Source organism: Chiloscyllium plagiosum, chromosome 9 (genome assembly GCF_004010195.1).
Source record: "Chiloscyllium plagiosum isolate BGI_BamShark_2017 chromosome 9, ASM401019v2, whole genome shotgun sequence".
NCBI classification, from domain to species: domain Eukaryota; kingdom Metazoa; phylum Chordata; class Chondrichthyes; order Orectolobiformes; family Hemiscylliidae; genus Chiloscyllium; species Chiloscyllium plagiosum.
In genome coordinates, this window is record NC_057718.1 from 9,817,726 (window position 1) to 9,836,179 (window position 18,454).

At 42.6% G+C, this 18,454-nt stretch overlaps 1 protein-coding gene across 1 annotated transcript in view; it reads left to right on the forward strand.

The window, feature by feature from the left end:
• Positions 1-9,263: 9,263 nt before the first annotated feature.
• Positions 9,264-18,454, forward strand: part of LOC122553163 (NHS-like protein 1) — a 273,324-nt gene continuing 264,133 nt past the window's right edge. Inside the window, exon 1 of the mRNA XM_043696750.1 lies at positions 9,264-10,073. Within this exon, the coding sequence (XP_043552685.1) occupies positions 9,674-10,073 (400 nt within the window). The 5' untranslated portion in view covers positions 9,264-9,673. The remainder of the gene's footprint in view (positions 10,074-18,454) is intronic.

Here is an 18,454-nt window from a genome sequence, read left to right on the forward strand (position 1 = left end):
TTGGTGTACTGTGTGCAGTTCTGGTCGCCTCATTTTAGGAAAGATGTGGAAGCTTTGGGGAGGGTGCAGAGAAGATTTACCAGGATGTTGCCTGGAATGGAGAATAGGTCGTACGAGGATAGGTTGAGAGTGCTAGGCCTTTTCTCATTGGAACGGAGAAGGATGAGGGGTGACTTGATAGAGGTTTATAAGATGATTAGGGGAATAGATAGAGTAGACAGTCAGAGACTTTTTTCCCGGGTACAACAGAGTATTACAAGGGGACATAAATTTAAGGTGAAGGGTGGAAGGTATGACGGGATGTCAGGGGTAGGTTCTTTACTCAGAGAGTGGTGGGGGCATGGAATGCGCTGCCTGTGGGAGTGGCAGAGTCAGAATCATTGGTGACCTTTAAGCGGCAATTGGATAGGTACATGAATGGGTACTTAAACTAGGACAAATGTTTGGCACAACATCGTGGGCCGAAGGGCCTGTTCTGTGTTGTATTGTTCTATGTTCTATGAAGTCATTACCTCATGACTGTTAATCGGGGCTTGTGTTATGGACCGGCCAGACCCCCTCAAAACATTTCAAGAATGTGGCCCAGACCCTAATTTTGCGAGTTGTTTTAAGCAGATGAACGGCGGATATTCCAGGAATGATGCAGCTAGTCAACCCATTTAGTTATAAACAACACAGAATTTGTTTTCAAGGTTACTGAATGAATCACAAACAAATGAGAACAGAATACAGAATAACTTAATGTATCCAAAAACCCAACAGATTATCCCAACGTAATGATGCTGTTCCAAATACTTGTAACAATTCCTATAAATATTTCTTGGCACAAAAGGTCAAATCAAACACAGGGCCTTATAGGAGAGATGTCAGAAAGAGAGTACCAGCATGGACCTGCTTCTTTGGGTCCAGCAGCTTCAGAACAGTACTGTGTTAAAACCAAACCAAACCAGAGAAAAGCTGACTTGAGAGAACTGGCCATTCCTCTTTCATTGTACAAGCGTTTTTTTTTAAACTTGAAAGCCTTTTGTCTCAGGTAATATCTGTTAGCGATAATCAAACTGGCCCTAAAACCCTTTCACTTAGACTTTTTGGAGTCTGTGTCTTTTACGACCCTGAAACAAAATTCAAGGACAACATAACCTTGTTAAAGGAGCAGCATTGTCATGCTTGTAGCGCATATATTAACTGCTATGTATATACATTACAACAGCAACTAAACTTCACAAGTACTGCATTGGCTATAACATGCTCTGGGTGCAATATATAAATGTAAGTTAATGTCTTTCTTTACTAATCTATTATATAATGATTCAATAGTCCTTGATAGTGACAACGGTGTCAAATATTGGCTACTACCTGTTCCAGGATATAGACGCTTCAGACAGGACAGGGAGGGAAGTAAAAGGGGGGTGGAGTTGCATTGCTGGTCAGGAATGATATCACAGCTGTGCTAAAGGAGGACACTATGGAGGGCTTGGGTAGTGAGGCATTATAGGTGGAGCTGAGAAATAAGAAGTGTGTAGTTACATTGTTGGGGCTGAATTACAGACCTCCCAACAGTGAGTGTGAGGTAGAAGAACAAATAGATAACAGATTATGGAAAGATGTAGCAGCAATAAGGTAGTGGTGATGGGAGATTTCAATTTTCCCAACGTTGACTGGGATACACTTAGCACCAGAGGTCTGGATGGGATAGAATTTGTAAAAAGCGTCCAGGAGAGTTTTCTAGAACAGTGTGTCAATAGTCCGACCATGGAAGGGGCCATATTGGACCTGGGAAATGAGCCAGGACAGGTGGTAAGGTTGGGGTGGGGGACTTCTTTGGGAACAGTGACCACAATTCTGTAAGTTTTAGAATACTCATAGACAAAGATGAGAGTGGTCCTAAGGGAAGAATACTAAACTGGGCTAAGGCCAATTATATCAAAATTAGGCAGGAGCTGGGAAATGTGGATTGGACACAGCTATTTGAAGGGAAGTCCATATTTGAGATGTGGGAGGCTTTCTAGGTTAAAGATAGTGCAGGATAGGCATGTCCCATTGAAGGCAAAGGATATGAAGGGCAAGATTTGTGAACTGTGGATGACAGGAGAAATCTGTCAAGAGGAAAAGGGAAGCATACATAAGGCCTAGGCAGCTAAGAACAGAATGGGCCCTGGAGAAATATCGGAACACTCGGACCAGTTTTAAAAGAGGAATCAAGTGGGCTAAAAGGGGTCATGAAATAGCTTTAGCGAGCAGAATTAAGGAGAATCCCAAAGCATATTATTCTTGTATAAGAAGCAAGCAGGTAACTAGAGAAAGGATTGGTCCACTAAAGGATAATGAAGGAAGGCTGTGTGTCGAACCTGAAAGAGTGGGTGAGATTCTGAATGATTACTTTGCATCTGTATTCACTGAGGAGGTGAACATGATGAATGTTGAGATTAGAGTTGGAAGTTTGATTAGTTTGGATCACGTTGACATAAGTAGGGAAGATGTGTTGGGTAGGCTAGAGGTTATTATGGTGGACAACAATCCCCAGGACCAGATGGGATCTATCCCAGGTTGCTGAGGGAGGAAAGAGAGGAAATAGCTGGGGCCCTGACGGATATCTTTGTGGCTTCCTTAAACACAAGTGAGGTGCCAGAGGACTGGAAGGTTGCTCACGTTGTCCCCCTGTACAAGAAGGGTAGTAGGGATATTCCAGGTAACTACAAACCAGTGAGCATGACGTCGGTGGTGGCAACATTGTTGAAGGTACTGAGGGATAGGATCTATTCATATTCAGAAAAGAATGGGCTTATCAGTGATAGGCAACATGGTTTTCTGCGATGGAGATCGTGCCTTACCAATTAATAGAGTTCTTTGAGGAAGTGACCAAGTTGATAGATGAAGGAAGATTGATGTCATATACATGTACTTTAGCAAGGCATTTGATAAGGTTTCCTATGGTAAACTAATAGAGAAAGTGAAGTCACATGGTATGCAGGGTGTTCCAGCTAGGTGGATAAAGAACTGGTTGAGCAACAGGAGACAGAGAGTAGTAGTTGAAGGGAGTTTCTTGAAATGGAGAAAGGTGACCAGTGGTGTACCACAGGGATCAGTGCTGGGGCCACTGTTGTTTGTGACATACATAAACGATCTGGAAGAGGGCACTGCTGGAATAATCAGCAAGTTTGCAGATGACACGAAGATTGGTGGAGTAGCAGAAAGCATAAGGGACTGTCAAAGAATACAGGAGAATATAGATAGACTGGAGAGTTGGGCGGAAAAGTGGCAGCTGGAGTTCAATCCCGACAAATGTGAGATGATGCATTTAGGCAAGACTAATTCAAGAGTGAATTATACAAGGAACGGAAGAGCCCTGGGAAAAGTTGATGAGCAGAGAGATCTGGGAGTGCAGATCCATTGTACCCTGAAGGTTGCTGCACAGGTGGAGAGAGTGGTCACGAAGGCATATAGTATGTTTGCCTTCATCGGATGGGTTATTGAGTATAAGAGCTGGCAAGACATGTACAGGACATTGGTTCTGCCGCATTTAGAATACTGTGTACAGTTCTGGGCGCCACATTACCAAAAGGATATGCACGCTTTGGAGAGGGTGAAGAGAAGGTTTAAGAGGATGTTGCCTGGTATGGAAGGTGCTAGCTATGAAGAGAGGTTGAGCAGGTTAGGTTTGTTTTCATTAGAAAAAAGGAGATTGAGAGGGGACCTGTTTGAGGTTTACAAAATCATGAAGGGTGTAGACAGGGTAGATAGAGATAAGCTTTTTTGCAGGGTGATGGATTCAGCAACGAGAGGTCATGCTTTCAAGGTGAGAGGTGAAAAGTTTAAGGGGGACACACGCGGCAAGTACTTCACACAGAGGATGGTGGGTGTCTGGAACACGTTGCCAACAGAGGTGGTAGAGGCAGGCACAGTAGATTCATTTAAGGTGCGTCTGGACAGATGCATGAGTAGGTGGGGAGCAGAGGGATACAGATGCTTAGAAATTGGGTGACAGGTTTAGACAGTAGATTTGGATCGGCTCAGGCTTGGAGGGCCGAAGGGCCTTTTCCTGGGCTGTAAATTTTCTTTGTTCTTTGTTCTAAATAGTAGAAAAGCTACACCTTGCAAATGAAGCCTTGCTGTCCACATTGAGCTGAGAGCATTATTTTATCTCTGTTGACATGAGGCAGAGGTCAACTCTGCTGATTTAAGTAGGTGTTAAAGATCCAGTTTTCAGATCTCCTGGACAACCATATCAGTGAAATGAAACTGTGTTTGTCCATGTTGCTAACCGTTGGATTTCAAGATATCTTAGTGTACACAGTGTTTTGAGATGTGATGAGGTTCCATATAAATCTGACTATTTCACTACAAAGGAAACATGGAACTTTACATCACCAAGTTAAAATTACTGTATTTCCGATCTACTTACTAACGTCTGGTCGTTACCAATAGTAGCACAGATCTGTTGTATTAGTAACGTAAAAAGCAACTTGCCTTCATCAGACAAATCCGACAGAAAAAATAGACCAAATCCATGACAATCAGCCCATGAGAGTGCTGGCACCTTGGGTAAATTGCTTAATGCATTGCATATATATGACCAGTGTGGAGGCAATATATTTTACTAGTTTAGGAAATGATGTTTTGCAGTCAGCAATAACAAGAACAATTTGCTTGTCTGCAGCGTCTAGTTTTCTTTTTAGTTAAAAGTCACTCAAGTGCAATTTTCTAAATGGTTAAATTTCCTGCACAAATTGAAAATGTTATAAAGAGGTCCACATCCTGGGGGACGAGTGAGCTAATGTGGAGTATTCAGATTCTGAAAGATGAAAACTACTTTCGATCCAGCTACTTTGCCCAACAATTCAATGAGGTAAGACATTCTGCTAAGTCTGAGAAGTATAATGTCACTAAAGCAACTTGAATAGACAGGATATACTCTACAACTGTTAAGGACGTAAGTGAGGAAATAGGCGAAGCTGTGACAGGAACATTGAGTGACGAGTGCACAATAGAGAATGTTATCCAGACATGTGGGGCACGAAACTAAACAATAGTGAACCGTGAGCTTGAAAGTTATGGCCTACTGCGTATAGCAGAGAAAACACAAGAAAGTAAGATGTCAATCATGTCTGTACTAACGTCACAACAGACAGGAAGTAGTCAATATGGCCTCAGAAACATTAGGTTGTAATAATTTACAGATATATAGCATTTGCTTTTGGGAAGGTAATTGAACTATATGTGAGGGCTATCCAATGGACTTAAGCTACTTGGAATTTGAGGAGGCATTCCACTATCTACCTTCCATAAAATGTAGAGCCAAAACTGCTGCCCATAACCAATTCAGTGGCTGTTCGGCCCACTGACTCTTGATAAGACCAATGGCAATGAAAATGAGAAAAGGTACCATAAGATGGAATCAAATCCATTTAAAATAATGCATTATTTTTGGGTTATTAATTTTGGATATGGAGACTACATTGCATGTTATTTCGTGTAGATAGTGCCAGTGCCGATGGAAAGCATTCACAAAGTATGTTCACCATTAAAAACACTTCATGACAATGGTCCCTGTTGAACAACTGTTTAATTTTTCTTTATTGTTTTACTTCTTGTCCTCAATGCCAATGTTCAGTGATCTAGTGAGAAAACCAGGAGTTACAGCACCCTAAACTCAACACTGGGATCAGTGTGTCAGCAAAGAAACCAGGAAGTTATACAGTCATAGAGTCATGGAGACGTACAGCATGGAAACAGACCCTTCAGTCCAACCCGTCCATGCCGACCAGATATCCCAACCCAATCTAGTCCCACCTGCCAGCACCCGGCCCATATCCCTCCAAATCCTTCCTATTCATATGCCCATCCAAATGCCTCTTAAATGTTGCAATTGTACCAGCCTCCACCACTTCCTCTGGCAGCTCATTCCATACACGTATTATGCTCTGCGTGAAAAAGTTGCCCCTTAGGTCTCTTTTATGTCTTTCCCCTCTCACCCTAAACCTATGCCCTCTAGTTCTGGACTCCTCCACCCCAGGGAAAAGACTTTGTCTATTCCAACAGTGGCCTAACCAATGTCCTGTACAGCTGCAACATGACCTCCCAACTCAATACTCTGACCAATAAAGGAAAGCATACCAAATGCCGCCTTTGCTATCCTATCTACCTGCGACTCCACTTTCAAGGAGCTATGAACCTACACTCCAAGGTCTCTTTGTTCAGCAATATTCCCTAGGACCTTACCATGAAGTGTATAAGTCCTGTTAAGATTTGCTTTCCCAAAATGCAGCACCTCACATTTATCTGAATTAAACTCCATCTGCCACTTCTCAGCTTATTGGCCCATCTGGTCAAGATCCTGTTGTAAACTGAGGTAACCATCTTTGCTGTCCTATGGTACCTGAACATTATGCAGGGACAGATGAGAAGACTAATGTAACTCCTAGTTGAGTTGAATGTTGGGAGTAAATGTCAGTGAGGAAACCAGAATTAACAGGAACTAGAATTAAGTATAAAGGTTCGGAATATTAGCAAGAAACTCAGGACTGGCAGCTTGAATGTAACACACAACCACATTGTCACAGTCTCTATCTCTTAATACTTCCTTTGGCCTGGCTTCCATTTGTGCCTGACAGCAGCAACTTGGAATATTTTCCTATGTCACTATATAATTCTGAGTTGGCACTGTCTCTGATTTTCTAAGATGGTAGCTGATATTCCTTATTTCCGGATCGGCAATCCATCTAAATGCCTGTCATTTTCTCAGACAGATCTCTGTTCTGAGTTCAGCTTGCTCTTCTGACTAATTCTGATTCCTCTGTTGTGTTCAGTTTACTAGTATTCCTGGTTTTCTCACAGATCCCATGTTCAATTTTGGTTGAAATCATTCCAGATTTCTTAATGAGGCTGATCCCTGGTGTTGAGAAATTAAGTTGCTTAGAAACATGTGAAGGCAAGAAGATCTCCCAGGTGTTAACAAGATACTTAATCAGTTCAACATCACAGTAGAATTCAGATCGCCATTCACAAAATAGATATAGCTGAGGAAGTCATATCTTAGTTCACCCATCCAAAAAGATTCTACGGTTCCATCATTTTAGAATCCAATTGTTTATGTTAATATTTTTGAGTCTTTGCCTCTTCCTGGGAGTGTATTCCCTATTTTAATCCCTACATTCTCCTTTCCACATTTCCCTCAATCCCACAAGTATGTGTATACTACCAGACTACACCTCTTATATCAATTTGTGGAGGATAACCTTTTCTTCAGTTGAACAATAGGAGGATTAAAGTCCCCAATTTTGGTTACTGTAATAAACTATATTTTCTTATCAGAGACACTATCTCCCTCTTAGTCACATACCCAGGTCAGACCTAACCTCTGATCAGCCCATAGCTTGTCCTATACATCACCAAGACTTTATATTTCCATGTCCATGAAGCTTACTGCTCCAATATGACTACTGCTAAACAAAAAAGGTTAAGGTTAGGTGGAACTAAACATACACTTTTCTAGTCATCATTTTATTCTAAATTTCACTTCACAAATCTCCAATGGACTGATTATTTGTTCTATATCGGTTAGCACAGTTGGCTGGATGACTGGTTTGTGATGCAGTATGATACCAGCCACACTGTCTGAGGTTACCACGAAGGATTCTTCTTCTCAACCTCTGCCCTTGCCTGAAGTGTGGTGACCTTTGGGTTAAACTACCATTGGTTGCCTACTTGATGATAACAACTCCCCAGAAACATGCCTTATAATTTTGATTTTGGTTTGATTTGTTCAACTCAACAAGGCCCCATTGACAGCACCTTCTTGTGACCTCTAGCACCCAAAAGAACAAGAAAATTGCTGGGATCACGACTATTTGCAAGTCTCCCTCCAAACATGCACTATTCTGGCTTGAGGTTATATTGCTGTTGCATCACAGTCAGTGGGTCAAATTCCTGGAATTCCCTCTTGAACAGCACTATTGGTGTATCTACACCCCAAGGACAGTGGCTTAGTGGTTAGCACTGCTGCCTCACAGCACCAGGGACCTAGGTTTGATTCCAGCCTTGAGTAACTGTGTGTGGAATTTGCATATTCTCCCCATGTCTGGGTGCTCCGGTTTCCTCCCACAGTACAAAGACGTGCATGTTAGGTGGATTGTCCATGTTTAATTGCGCATCGTGTCCAGGGATGTATAGGCTAGGTGAATTAGCCATGCAAAATGTAGGGATACAAGGATAGGATGGGTCTGGGTGGGGTGCTTTTTGGAGGTTTGATGTGGACTTGATGGGCTGATTGGCCTGCTTCCACACTGTAGGGGTTCTATGATTCTAAGGACTGCCACGATTCAAGAATTCAGCTCACTACCACCTTCTCCAGGGCTGTTAGGAATGGGCAATGAATGATGGTTCACCCACTGAAGCGCACATCCTATTGATGACTTTTTAAAAAATCTTTGGGCTTGGCTTTCATGTTCCACTTTCTTTAAATTCCAGTTTGTTGAAACTCAGTTACCTCACATTGCAATGTCCAACCTCATCTTGAATTGTCTACTCATCCATCACACTCATCCTCATTTATATGCTTTGGTTTTCTGAAATCCTGTGCATTTAAACTTAGAATTCTTGTTTGTAAATGCTTAATTTCTCCGCAATTACCTCCACCTTTGAGTCACCTGTTTCATTCTTTGATCCTCCGACAAGGGATTAATGTGAGTCATTTCCTTTTATCCCAGTCTTTAGCCACATTGACCTTACTGTCAATAATCCTCTTCCCAAAACACTTCACCCCTCTTCATCTTTTTTTAAAATAAATTTGGCAATGTGGCTCAATGATTAGAACTGCTGGCTCACTGCAGTTAGCTTCAGGTGATTGTGTGGAGTTTGCATGTTCTCCCCAGGTCTGTGTGGGTTTTCTCCAGGTGCTCCACTTTCCTCGCACCATCCAAAGATGTTAGATGTGTTAGCCATGCTAAATTATCTGTAGTGCCCAGGGATGTACTGGGTAGGTAGATCAGCCATGGGGAGTGCAGGGTTACAAGGATAGTTTAGGGAGGTATGGCTGGATGTGATGCTCTTCAGAGGGTTGGTGTGGACTCAATGGGCCAAATGGCCTACTTCTGCACTATAGGGGTGCTATGATTCTAATGCTTCCCAAACAGCAACAATTGTTTGGTCATGTCTGCAAAGTCACATGGCATAGCAAAATATTTAGACTTCATTCTTTAGGCCTAGTTTGTCCCTTCCCAACCCAGGTGAAAGTTGCCTTCAGGGATCTTCTGTATTAGAATAACTATACAAATGCAGCATTTGCTGTTAATCTGGTTTTTCAAGTGACAGTCCAATCCTCATGATGGAGTTCAGGTTGCTGCTGTTCCTGGTTTTCCTAGTATCCCTGTGCTTCACTGTGTTGGAGTTCAGGTTGCTGCTGTTCCTGGTTTTCCCAGTGGCCCTGTGCCTCACTTGTGTTCAGGTTCCTGGTTCTGTGTGCTGTAGCTTTCTGTCCCTGGCAGTTCGATGAGTGGAGTTTTCTCTCCGTTTGTATGGGTTTTATTCCTGCCCTGACTCTCTGCAATATTGAACCCAAAAATATGGCGGAGGACCCTGAGGAGAGAGTTCTGTTGGAAAGTTGGAGTTGCCCAATTCACCTTTAAAGACAAAACGAAATTAAATTAGCAACTTAAGGAAAGTTTGTTTTCGGAAGATGCCGTTCTATAAGAGGATCGTGGCACCCCAGTTGGTGTCTAGGTTGAGCACTGAAGACTTTGGAAGAGTTTGGGAAGATGGTGAGGATGAGGAAGGGGTCGAGGAGGATGGGCACGGGCTGCAGAGGAGGAAGAGGAGGAGAAGGAGGAAGAAGAAGCTGGAGCAGGAGCCCCCCCAGCCCAGTGCTTTGCTCTTCGAGAGCCTGCAGAACGTGTCCAGCCACACACTCGCCTCGCTGCTCCGGCAGCTGGCCGACCTCAGCCGCCTGGCTACCGGCATCTTCCAGGAGCTGGAGCTGGAGGCGAACTCGCTGTGTGTCCGCTGCAGTCATCTCCACAGCCGGCTACACAGCCTGCAACGCCGCACCCTCCGACTCGACGCCAAAAAAGTCGCCGTCCGTAAGTGTTGAAACAAAACTGCAACATCTGCTTCTCGCCGTGTGGCCCCTTTCCCTTGAATTTCCCGTGTGTGTGTGTGTATGCTTTTTTAACAAAGTTACATTCAGCTTTCTACATTCTTGGGCATTTCTAGCACGTTTATAATTTAGCATATTGCCCTTTTTACTGGCAGTTACTTTGCTGAAACATGTTTATTTAGCAGTAAACACGTTTAACTATAAACACGCGCGTCAGTAGAAGGCTGATCTTAGTTTTAAAATTCATCTCCGACTATTTTCTTCGGACTGTGCGTTAGGATGGGGAGGGAGGAGGGTGTGACGCCTCTTGTTGTTTAAATTAAAACTGTTTGAGAAAAATGATACACTTGGATATTTATCATCAAACTCTCTTTTTGTGCTGAGAATTTGAAAAGTACACATTACATTTTTAATTTGGCTATTTGTTTTGGGAATGGCCTTGATGCAGTCTACATCCAGAGTAGACTTGCTCACTGTTTTTAAAACACATTTTTGTTGAGCAACAAAGCTGTAATTTAGAAATTGCGCTCTTTGGTTCCTCTGGTTGAAGCCTATGTTTATTGTACTAAATAATATATAATTTAAAATTTATTGTTATTTTTCCCACCCATATGTTGTGACACAAGAGTGATATTTGCGTCGTGTTTTTCTTTAACCAGTTGTAAGTTTTTGGTTATTTTGTCTCTTTCTCAAGTACTCGGTGGAGTAAAAATGTTCCTGAATAGTTGCCGTCCGAACGCAGCATATAATTTTGTATTGAACCATTGAAGTTAAATATCACGTTGTTTTAGTAAGTGTTATTGAACTGTGTAGCTAAACATCCAGGAGAAAGAAGCTGTCCCATGATCAGTCCAGATCGGTTCCAGTTTAGGCTTCAGTGCATTGTTGGTTGTAGAGATGGTGCAGCACGGAAAGAGGCCATTCGGCCTTGGGACCATGACGACACTGTGTGTAGCGCAAGTGTATGCTTCCACCACCCTTGTAAAGTCACGCTGGAGCGAATCATCCAAAAGTTTCATTCTCGGCTGCGATTGTACATAAATCGATTTTGCGTGTGTGCTGCCTCGCCATGCCAAATAGCCTGTCACCATTCATTGAAGCTGCGCTTGGAATGCACCTTCCGAGGGTAACTGGTAGTTGGAGGGTATTTCAAGGAGACAAAAGCCGTCAGAATATAAGACGAATTAGCAGAAGAGAGCAACGAAGTAATTTTTCTTTTCACTTTTCTCCACACTTATTTGGAAGTTGTTTAATTTCTGTAAAATTTGATTTTATTATTTCTGTCCAAAAACCTTGATTAATCAAATATTGCGAACAGTACAGTATTATCTCTGGGACTGTAGTCAAAGGAGTATGGCAATTGAAAAAAAAACAGGCCATTTTGACTGATATTGTATGTACTCTGTACAATTGTGTATTTTGCTGTTTGACAATTGTAACTAACTTAAGATGCAGTTAATAATCTGTCACATCCACACTGTAGGGATTTTATTCTGTGATAAATGGCTTTGGCAATACAATGAGGAAAATCTCGCAAGAAAAATTACAGAAAGATGTATTGAGTGTTTGGGGCATGTGTTTGATGCTAGGTGGATTTGGGTGCTTGTGTTGAGTGTTAGGTGGAAAGTTGGGGGGGGGTGGTGCCTGTTTTTAGTACTAGATGGAGGGGTTTGTGTTTGGTGCTAGACGGAGAGGAGACCACAGTAATCTTAAGATACAGGAGCAAAATTAGGCCATTTAGCCCATTTGTCTGTTTCAGTATTCAATAGTGGCTGATAGATGTCTCAACCCGATTCTCCTGCCTTCTCCTGTAACCCTTGATCCCCTTACTAATCAAGAGCCTATCCATCTCTGTCTGAAATGCAGTCGATGAGTTGACCTCCGCAGCCTTCTACGATTAATGAGTTCCACAGATTCAGTACCCTCTGGCTGAATAAATTCCCCTCATCTCGGAATACTGCGTCCAGTTCTGGTCGCCCTATTATAGGAAAGATGTGGATGCTTTGGAGAGGGTTCAGAGGAGGTTTACCAGGATGCTGCTTGGACTGGAGGGCTTATCTTATGAAGAGAGGTTGACTGAGCTCGGACTTTTTTCATTGGAGAAAAGGAGGAGGAGAGCCTAATTGAGGAATACAAGATAATGAGAGGCATAGATAGAGTCGATAGCCAGAGACTATTTCCCAGGGCAGAAATGACTAACACGAGAGGTCATAGTTTTAAGCTGGTTGGAGGAAAGTATAGAGGGGATGTCAGAGGCGGGTTCTTTACACAGAGAGTTGTGAGAGCATGGAATGTGTTGCCAGCAGCAGTTGTGGAAGCAAGGTCATTGGGAACATTTAAGAGACTGCTGGACATGCATATGGTCACAGAAATTTGAGGGTGCATACATGAGGATCAGTGGTCGGCACAACATTGTGGGCTGAAGGGCCTGTTCTGTGCTGTACTGTTCTATGTTCTATATCTCTGTACTGAAGGACTATCTCTTCCCTCTGAGGTTGTTCCTTTGGTTCCTTGTGTCCTCTCAGTATTCTGCAAGTTTCAAAGATAAACCCCCGCCTTATTATTTTAAACTCCAACAAGTGCAGATCCAGATTCCTCAATCACTCCACATATGACAAGGCTTCATTCGGGATCATTCTTATAAATCCCCTCACGACACTTACCAGCATGTCCTTAGATACGGGGCCCAAAACTGCTCTCAATATGGTTTTAAATTTCAAGTGCAGTCTGACCAGAGCCTTATAGAGCTTCCGTTTTTGTACTCAAGCCCTCGCAAAATGAATGCTAACATTGCATTTGTCTTCCTAACTGCCAACTGAATCTGAATGTTAACCTTAAGAAAATCCTGACCAAGGACTCGCAAGTTCCTTCAAATTTCCAAAGCCTTTTCCATTTAGAAAATAGTCTAACATTGATTCTGCCTACCAAAGTGCATAATCTTACTTTGTCACATTGCTTTCCATCTGCCACTTCTTCACCCACTCCCCTCGACTGTCTACTATCTCTGCAGCCTCCCTGCTTCCTCAATGATACCTGTGCCTCCACTGACCATTGTGTCACCTGCAAATGTAGCAACAATGTCCACAGTTCCTTCATCCAAATTGTTAATGTATAGTGTGAATTGTTGTGGTCCCAACATTGACCCCTGGGGAACTCCACTAGTCACTGGCTGCTACCCTGAAACAGATCCCTTTATCCCCTCTCTGACTTCTGCCAGTCAGCCAATCCTCTGTCAATGCCAGGGAAGTGTGACATTTGGCATTTGGTGGAGGAGAGTTACATCAGTTGGGAACTGGACACTGCAAGTCATGCCAGTTAGGTGCTGGATGTGTGTGTGGTGGTGGTGGTGGTTGTTGGGGGGGGGGGGGGGATGGTTGTTGGAGGAGGTGTAAAGAGCTGTAATGTTTTGCTAGGTATGTTTACATAGGAGAAAGCACTGTGAACACCTGCTACACAGCAACACACACCATGCAAATATTTGTGCGCTACAAGCAGGATTTGAGCCTGGATGAAGCATCAGGGCTCCCCTTTAAATTTTATTCATATTATTATATAAATTAAATTAGAAATCCTACTTTGAAGCTACATTTCTCTTTGCATGATGTTATTCATTCAGAAGTCTTTGACTTAATGTCTGTTGGATCTATGTGGCATCAGAAAATTCACCTTCTGTTAAATTCAGTTTACCTGCAGTCTTCTCGACTTTAAGTGCCTGACTTGTGGATGTCTGCAAAGAGAGAGACTTAAGTGAAGAAACTATAGAAATGGAATCTGTTCCCCATATAGTAGAGGAGAGGAGATTTAATAGACCTGTTCTAAATGCTGAGTGGTTTGATAATATAAATGAATGGAAAATGGTTCCAAGGGCAGGATGGTTAGTGATCAGAAGCGATAGATTTTAGAAGCAAACACCAGAGGGGAAATGAGAGTTGTTTTTGTGTAGCATTGGTGGAGAAGCAGATTTAGTGACAAAAGTGAAACATTTGATAGCGACAGAGAAAATAATGGGAATAATTAGATAGCAACTGATTCCAATTAATAATTGGATTATTGGATAATGAATAATTGATTTTAACATTCTATCAATGGAGGTTTAGATTAGATTACTTACAGTGTGGAAACAGGCCCTTCGGCCCAACAAGTCCACACTGACCCGCCGAAGCGCACCCACCCAGACCCATTCCCCTACATTTACCCCTGCACCTAACACTACAGGCAATTTAGCGTGGCCAATTCACCTGACCTGCACATTTTTGGAGTGTGGGAGGAAACCGGAGCACCCGGAGGAAACCCACGCAGACACAGGGAGAATGTGCAAACTCCACACAGTCGGTCGCCTGAGGCGGGAATTGAACCCGGGTCTCTGGCGCTGTGAGGCAGCAGTGCTAACCACTGTGCCACCGTGCCGCCCAAGGTATTCAGCACTGAGGGGTGCTAACTCTGCCCAGAAAATGAGGCACATGGCCAAGAGTGATCATTCTTGCTGTTTGCCTAATTATTGAATTCCCTATTGGACCTCGTCCCTGATGTAACAGCGAATCCAAAACAGCTCTCCTGTGGCAGAACAGAAAATATACCTTAAATTGATTGCATAGAAGGCCATTTGACTCAACATTCCAGCGTCTGCCCTTTGAAAGAACTGTCCAATTAATGTCTCCCAGAGCCCCACAAATTACCAATGAGTCCTGAAGACTAATTGCCAAATTATTTTTGGCGTTGCTTGAGATGTCAAGCAATCCAAAATACTTAACAGCTGTCTTTGAAAGGAGGGCAATATCACAATTTTGATTTGAGATTTGCTCATCTAAAATACTATGTTGAGAGTATACTCAATGCATACCCACCATTGATGAGGCTCAAGTAGGAAATGTGATGAATACTCTCCATTTGCCTGGACAATGACTAAAGCAACACTTGAAACTTAACACCATCCAGGGCAAAGCAGCCCACTTGATCGGTACTCCATCTACTGGTACCATCTCCATCATTCGCACCCTTCCCTACTGACACTGTATGGTAGCAATGTGTACCATCTGCATGATGCATTGCAACCACTCACTAAGACTTGTTTGACAGCACCATCAAACCTGTAATGTCTATACCTGGAAGGTTAAAGGCAGCAGATGCATGGGAGCAGTTATGTCACCATCTTCAAGTTCCCCTGTAAGTTGTGCGCCATCCTGACTTGGATGCCTATCACTGTTGTGATGAAGCTACGTAATATGGTTTGGAGCGGGCAATGTTTGAGGTCAGAAACTCATTTAGAGCAGTAAACTAAATACATCATTTCAAACAAAACATGTAACTTGAGTGCTTAGCAAGGTACCGATGGAGTTAATTGATTATGTTTGTAATGGCATACAGAAAAACAAGAAGTGAAGGGCCACTAGTATTTTGAGAAGAATCAGGTTTCAGATCGGCAGAACAGTTTAATATCAGCAAAAGCATGGATCAGTTTGTAGAAATTTCTACAATAAGAGTTTTCAGTTGGGAGAAATCTTTAGCTTTTGAGAACTGAAAATAAATCTAGACTTTATAAACCGTTTACAGCCAAATAAATAAGAAATCTTGAAAAAAGGAGTGATACTTCCCTGGATTTGATAATCTGCAAGGAATTTTGCTGGAGAAAGGATTGAATCTTTGCTTTTTGCTGTTTTATGTATGTGTAACTTTGTTTATTTTTTCTCCTTTTTATATAAATGAGCATGCATTCATTTAAAAAAAACAAATTTATAGTCTTGTATGAACATGTTCAAGGGCAAAACATCATGGTAACTAAACCAGAAAAAGTGTGATTTGTCCAGCATTTGCATCAGCTGGGATCATAGTACTGTTCTTCTGCTGTCACTGGCAAAATCCTCCACAGCACCACAGTTGTCATTACACCAGGAGGACTGCAGTGATACAAGTAGGCGGCTCTCCAACACCACCTTCAAGGCAATTAGCAAGAGACAATAAAAGCTGCCCTGCCTGCATTTCATGAATTTTTAAGAAAAAGTAAACTTGTTAAGTACCTTTTTGCTTGTACATTCTTCCTCCCTCTTGTTGTTCACTGCTTTTGAAGAGGAGGAGGGACATTGTCACCAGCATTCTGGCTAATCCTTGTGGCTCAACCGAAACCCTTAAAAGTAATCTGCTGATTTATTATGCTGTTTCTAAGACCTTTGTGTAAATGGACGGTTGACTTTCCAGCTGTAGCTTAGTTGGTCACATTTTGGTCTCTGTCACAAAACTCTAGATTCAAATCTTGGTGCAGGATTTGAGCAGAAAATTCAATGCCAATAGGCTAGTACATTTCTGATGGAGTGCACACTGTCTGAGGTATATTCTTTTGGATGAGACCTTAAACTAAGGACTTGTCTTACCCCTTGGATAGACAAATAATAAACAGTAGGTGCAGGAGTAGGCCATTCTGCCCTTCGAGGTAAAAACAATGACTGCAGATGCTGGAAACCAGATTCTGGATTACTGGTGCTGGAAGAGCACAGCAGTTCAGGAAGCATCCAAGGAGCAGCGAAATCGATGTTTCGGGCAAAAGCCCTTCATCAGGAATAAAGGCAGAGAGCCTGAAGCGTGGAGAGATAAGCTAGAGCAGGGTGGGGGTGGGGAGCTGCTCCTTGGATGCTGCCTGAACTGCTGTGCTCTTCGAGCACCACTAATCCACATTCTGCCCTTCGAGCCAGCACCACCATTCATTATGATCATGGCTAATCATCCACAATCAGTATCCTGTTCCTGCCTTATCCCCCTTAAGAACGCTATCCAACTCTTTCTTGAAAGTATCCAGAGACTTGGCCTCCACAGCCTTCTGGGGCAGAGCATTCCACACACCCACCACTCTCTGGGTGAAGAAGTTTCTCCTCAACTCTATTCTAAATGGCCTACCCCTTATTTTTAAACTGTGTCCTCTGGTTCGGGACTCGCCCATCAGCGGAAACATACTTCCTGCCAATCCTTTAATAATCTTATACGTCTCAATCAGATCCCCTATCAGCCTTCTAAACTCAAGGGTATACAAGCTCAGTCGCTCCAATCTTTCAACGTAAGATAGTCCCGCCATTCCGGGAATTGACCTCGTGAACCTATGCTGCACTCCCTCAATAGCCAGAATGTCTTTCCTCAAATTTGAGACCAAACTGCACACAGTATTCCAGGTGTGGTCTCACCAGGGCCCTGTACAGCTGCAGAAGGAACTCTTTGCTTCTATACTCAATTCCTCTTGTTATGAAGGCCAGCATGCTATTAGCTTTCTTCACTGCCTGCTGTACCTGCATGCTTGCTTTCATTGACTGATGTACAAGAACACCTAGATCTCTTTGTACTGCCCCTTTACCTAACTTGACTCCATTTAGGTAGTAATCTGCCTTCCTGTTCTTGCCACCAAAGTGGATAGCCACACATTTATCCACATTAAACTGCATCTGCCATGCATCTGTCCACTCACCTAACCTGTCCAGGTCACCCTGTAATCTCCTAACATCCTCCTCACATTTCGCCCTACCAACCAGCTTGGTGTCATCAGCAAATTTGCTAATATTACTTTTAATACCATCATCTATATCATTAATGTATATTGTAAAAAGCTGTGGTCCCAGCACTGATCCCTGCGGTACCCCACTGGTCACCGCCTGCCATTCCGAAAGGGAGCCGTTTATCACTACTTTTTGTTTCCTGTCACCCAACCAATTTTCAATCCAAGACAGTATCTTTCCCCCCATACGATGTGCCATAATTTTGGTCACTAACCTCCTATGTGGGGCTTTATCAAAGGCTTTCTGAAAGGTACACTACATCCACTGTATCTCCCTTGTTCATCTTCAGAGTTACATCAAAAAATTCCAGAAGATTAGTCAAGCATAATTTCCCCTTCATAAATCCATGAAAGATCTGATGTCACTATCTTGAAGAGGAGCATTGGAATTAACCCAGTATCTTTATGAATATTTATTTCAATCACCAAAATAGAGATTATCTGATCATTATCAAGTTATTTTTTTGTAGGACTTTATTGTTGCAAGATTGCTGTCTATGTTAAAATGACTACATTCAAAAAATATTTAATTCAGGCAAAGCGATGAGATGCATGATGGACCTGCTGAGCACTATCTAGATGCAAATATTTCTTTAATTTTTTCCAACTTGGTTGCCACGTTTTCTACCTTGCAACAGTTCCTACATTTCAGAAAGTTCTTCATTGCTTGTAAAGCACTGTGGGATGTCTTGGGGTCGTTGAAAGCAAAATATAGATGTGTGTCTGCCTTTGTTTCAATAGAATACATTTCAAGTGTGGTCTCTGCTGGAGAGAAAATTATGGGGTAAGTGTCGTCAAGTACAGGTTGCAAGTTATTTCCTTGCTCTTGCTCT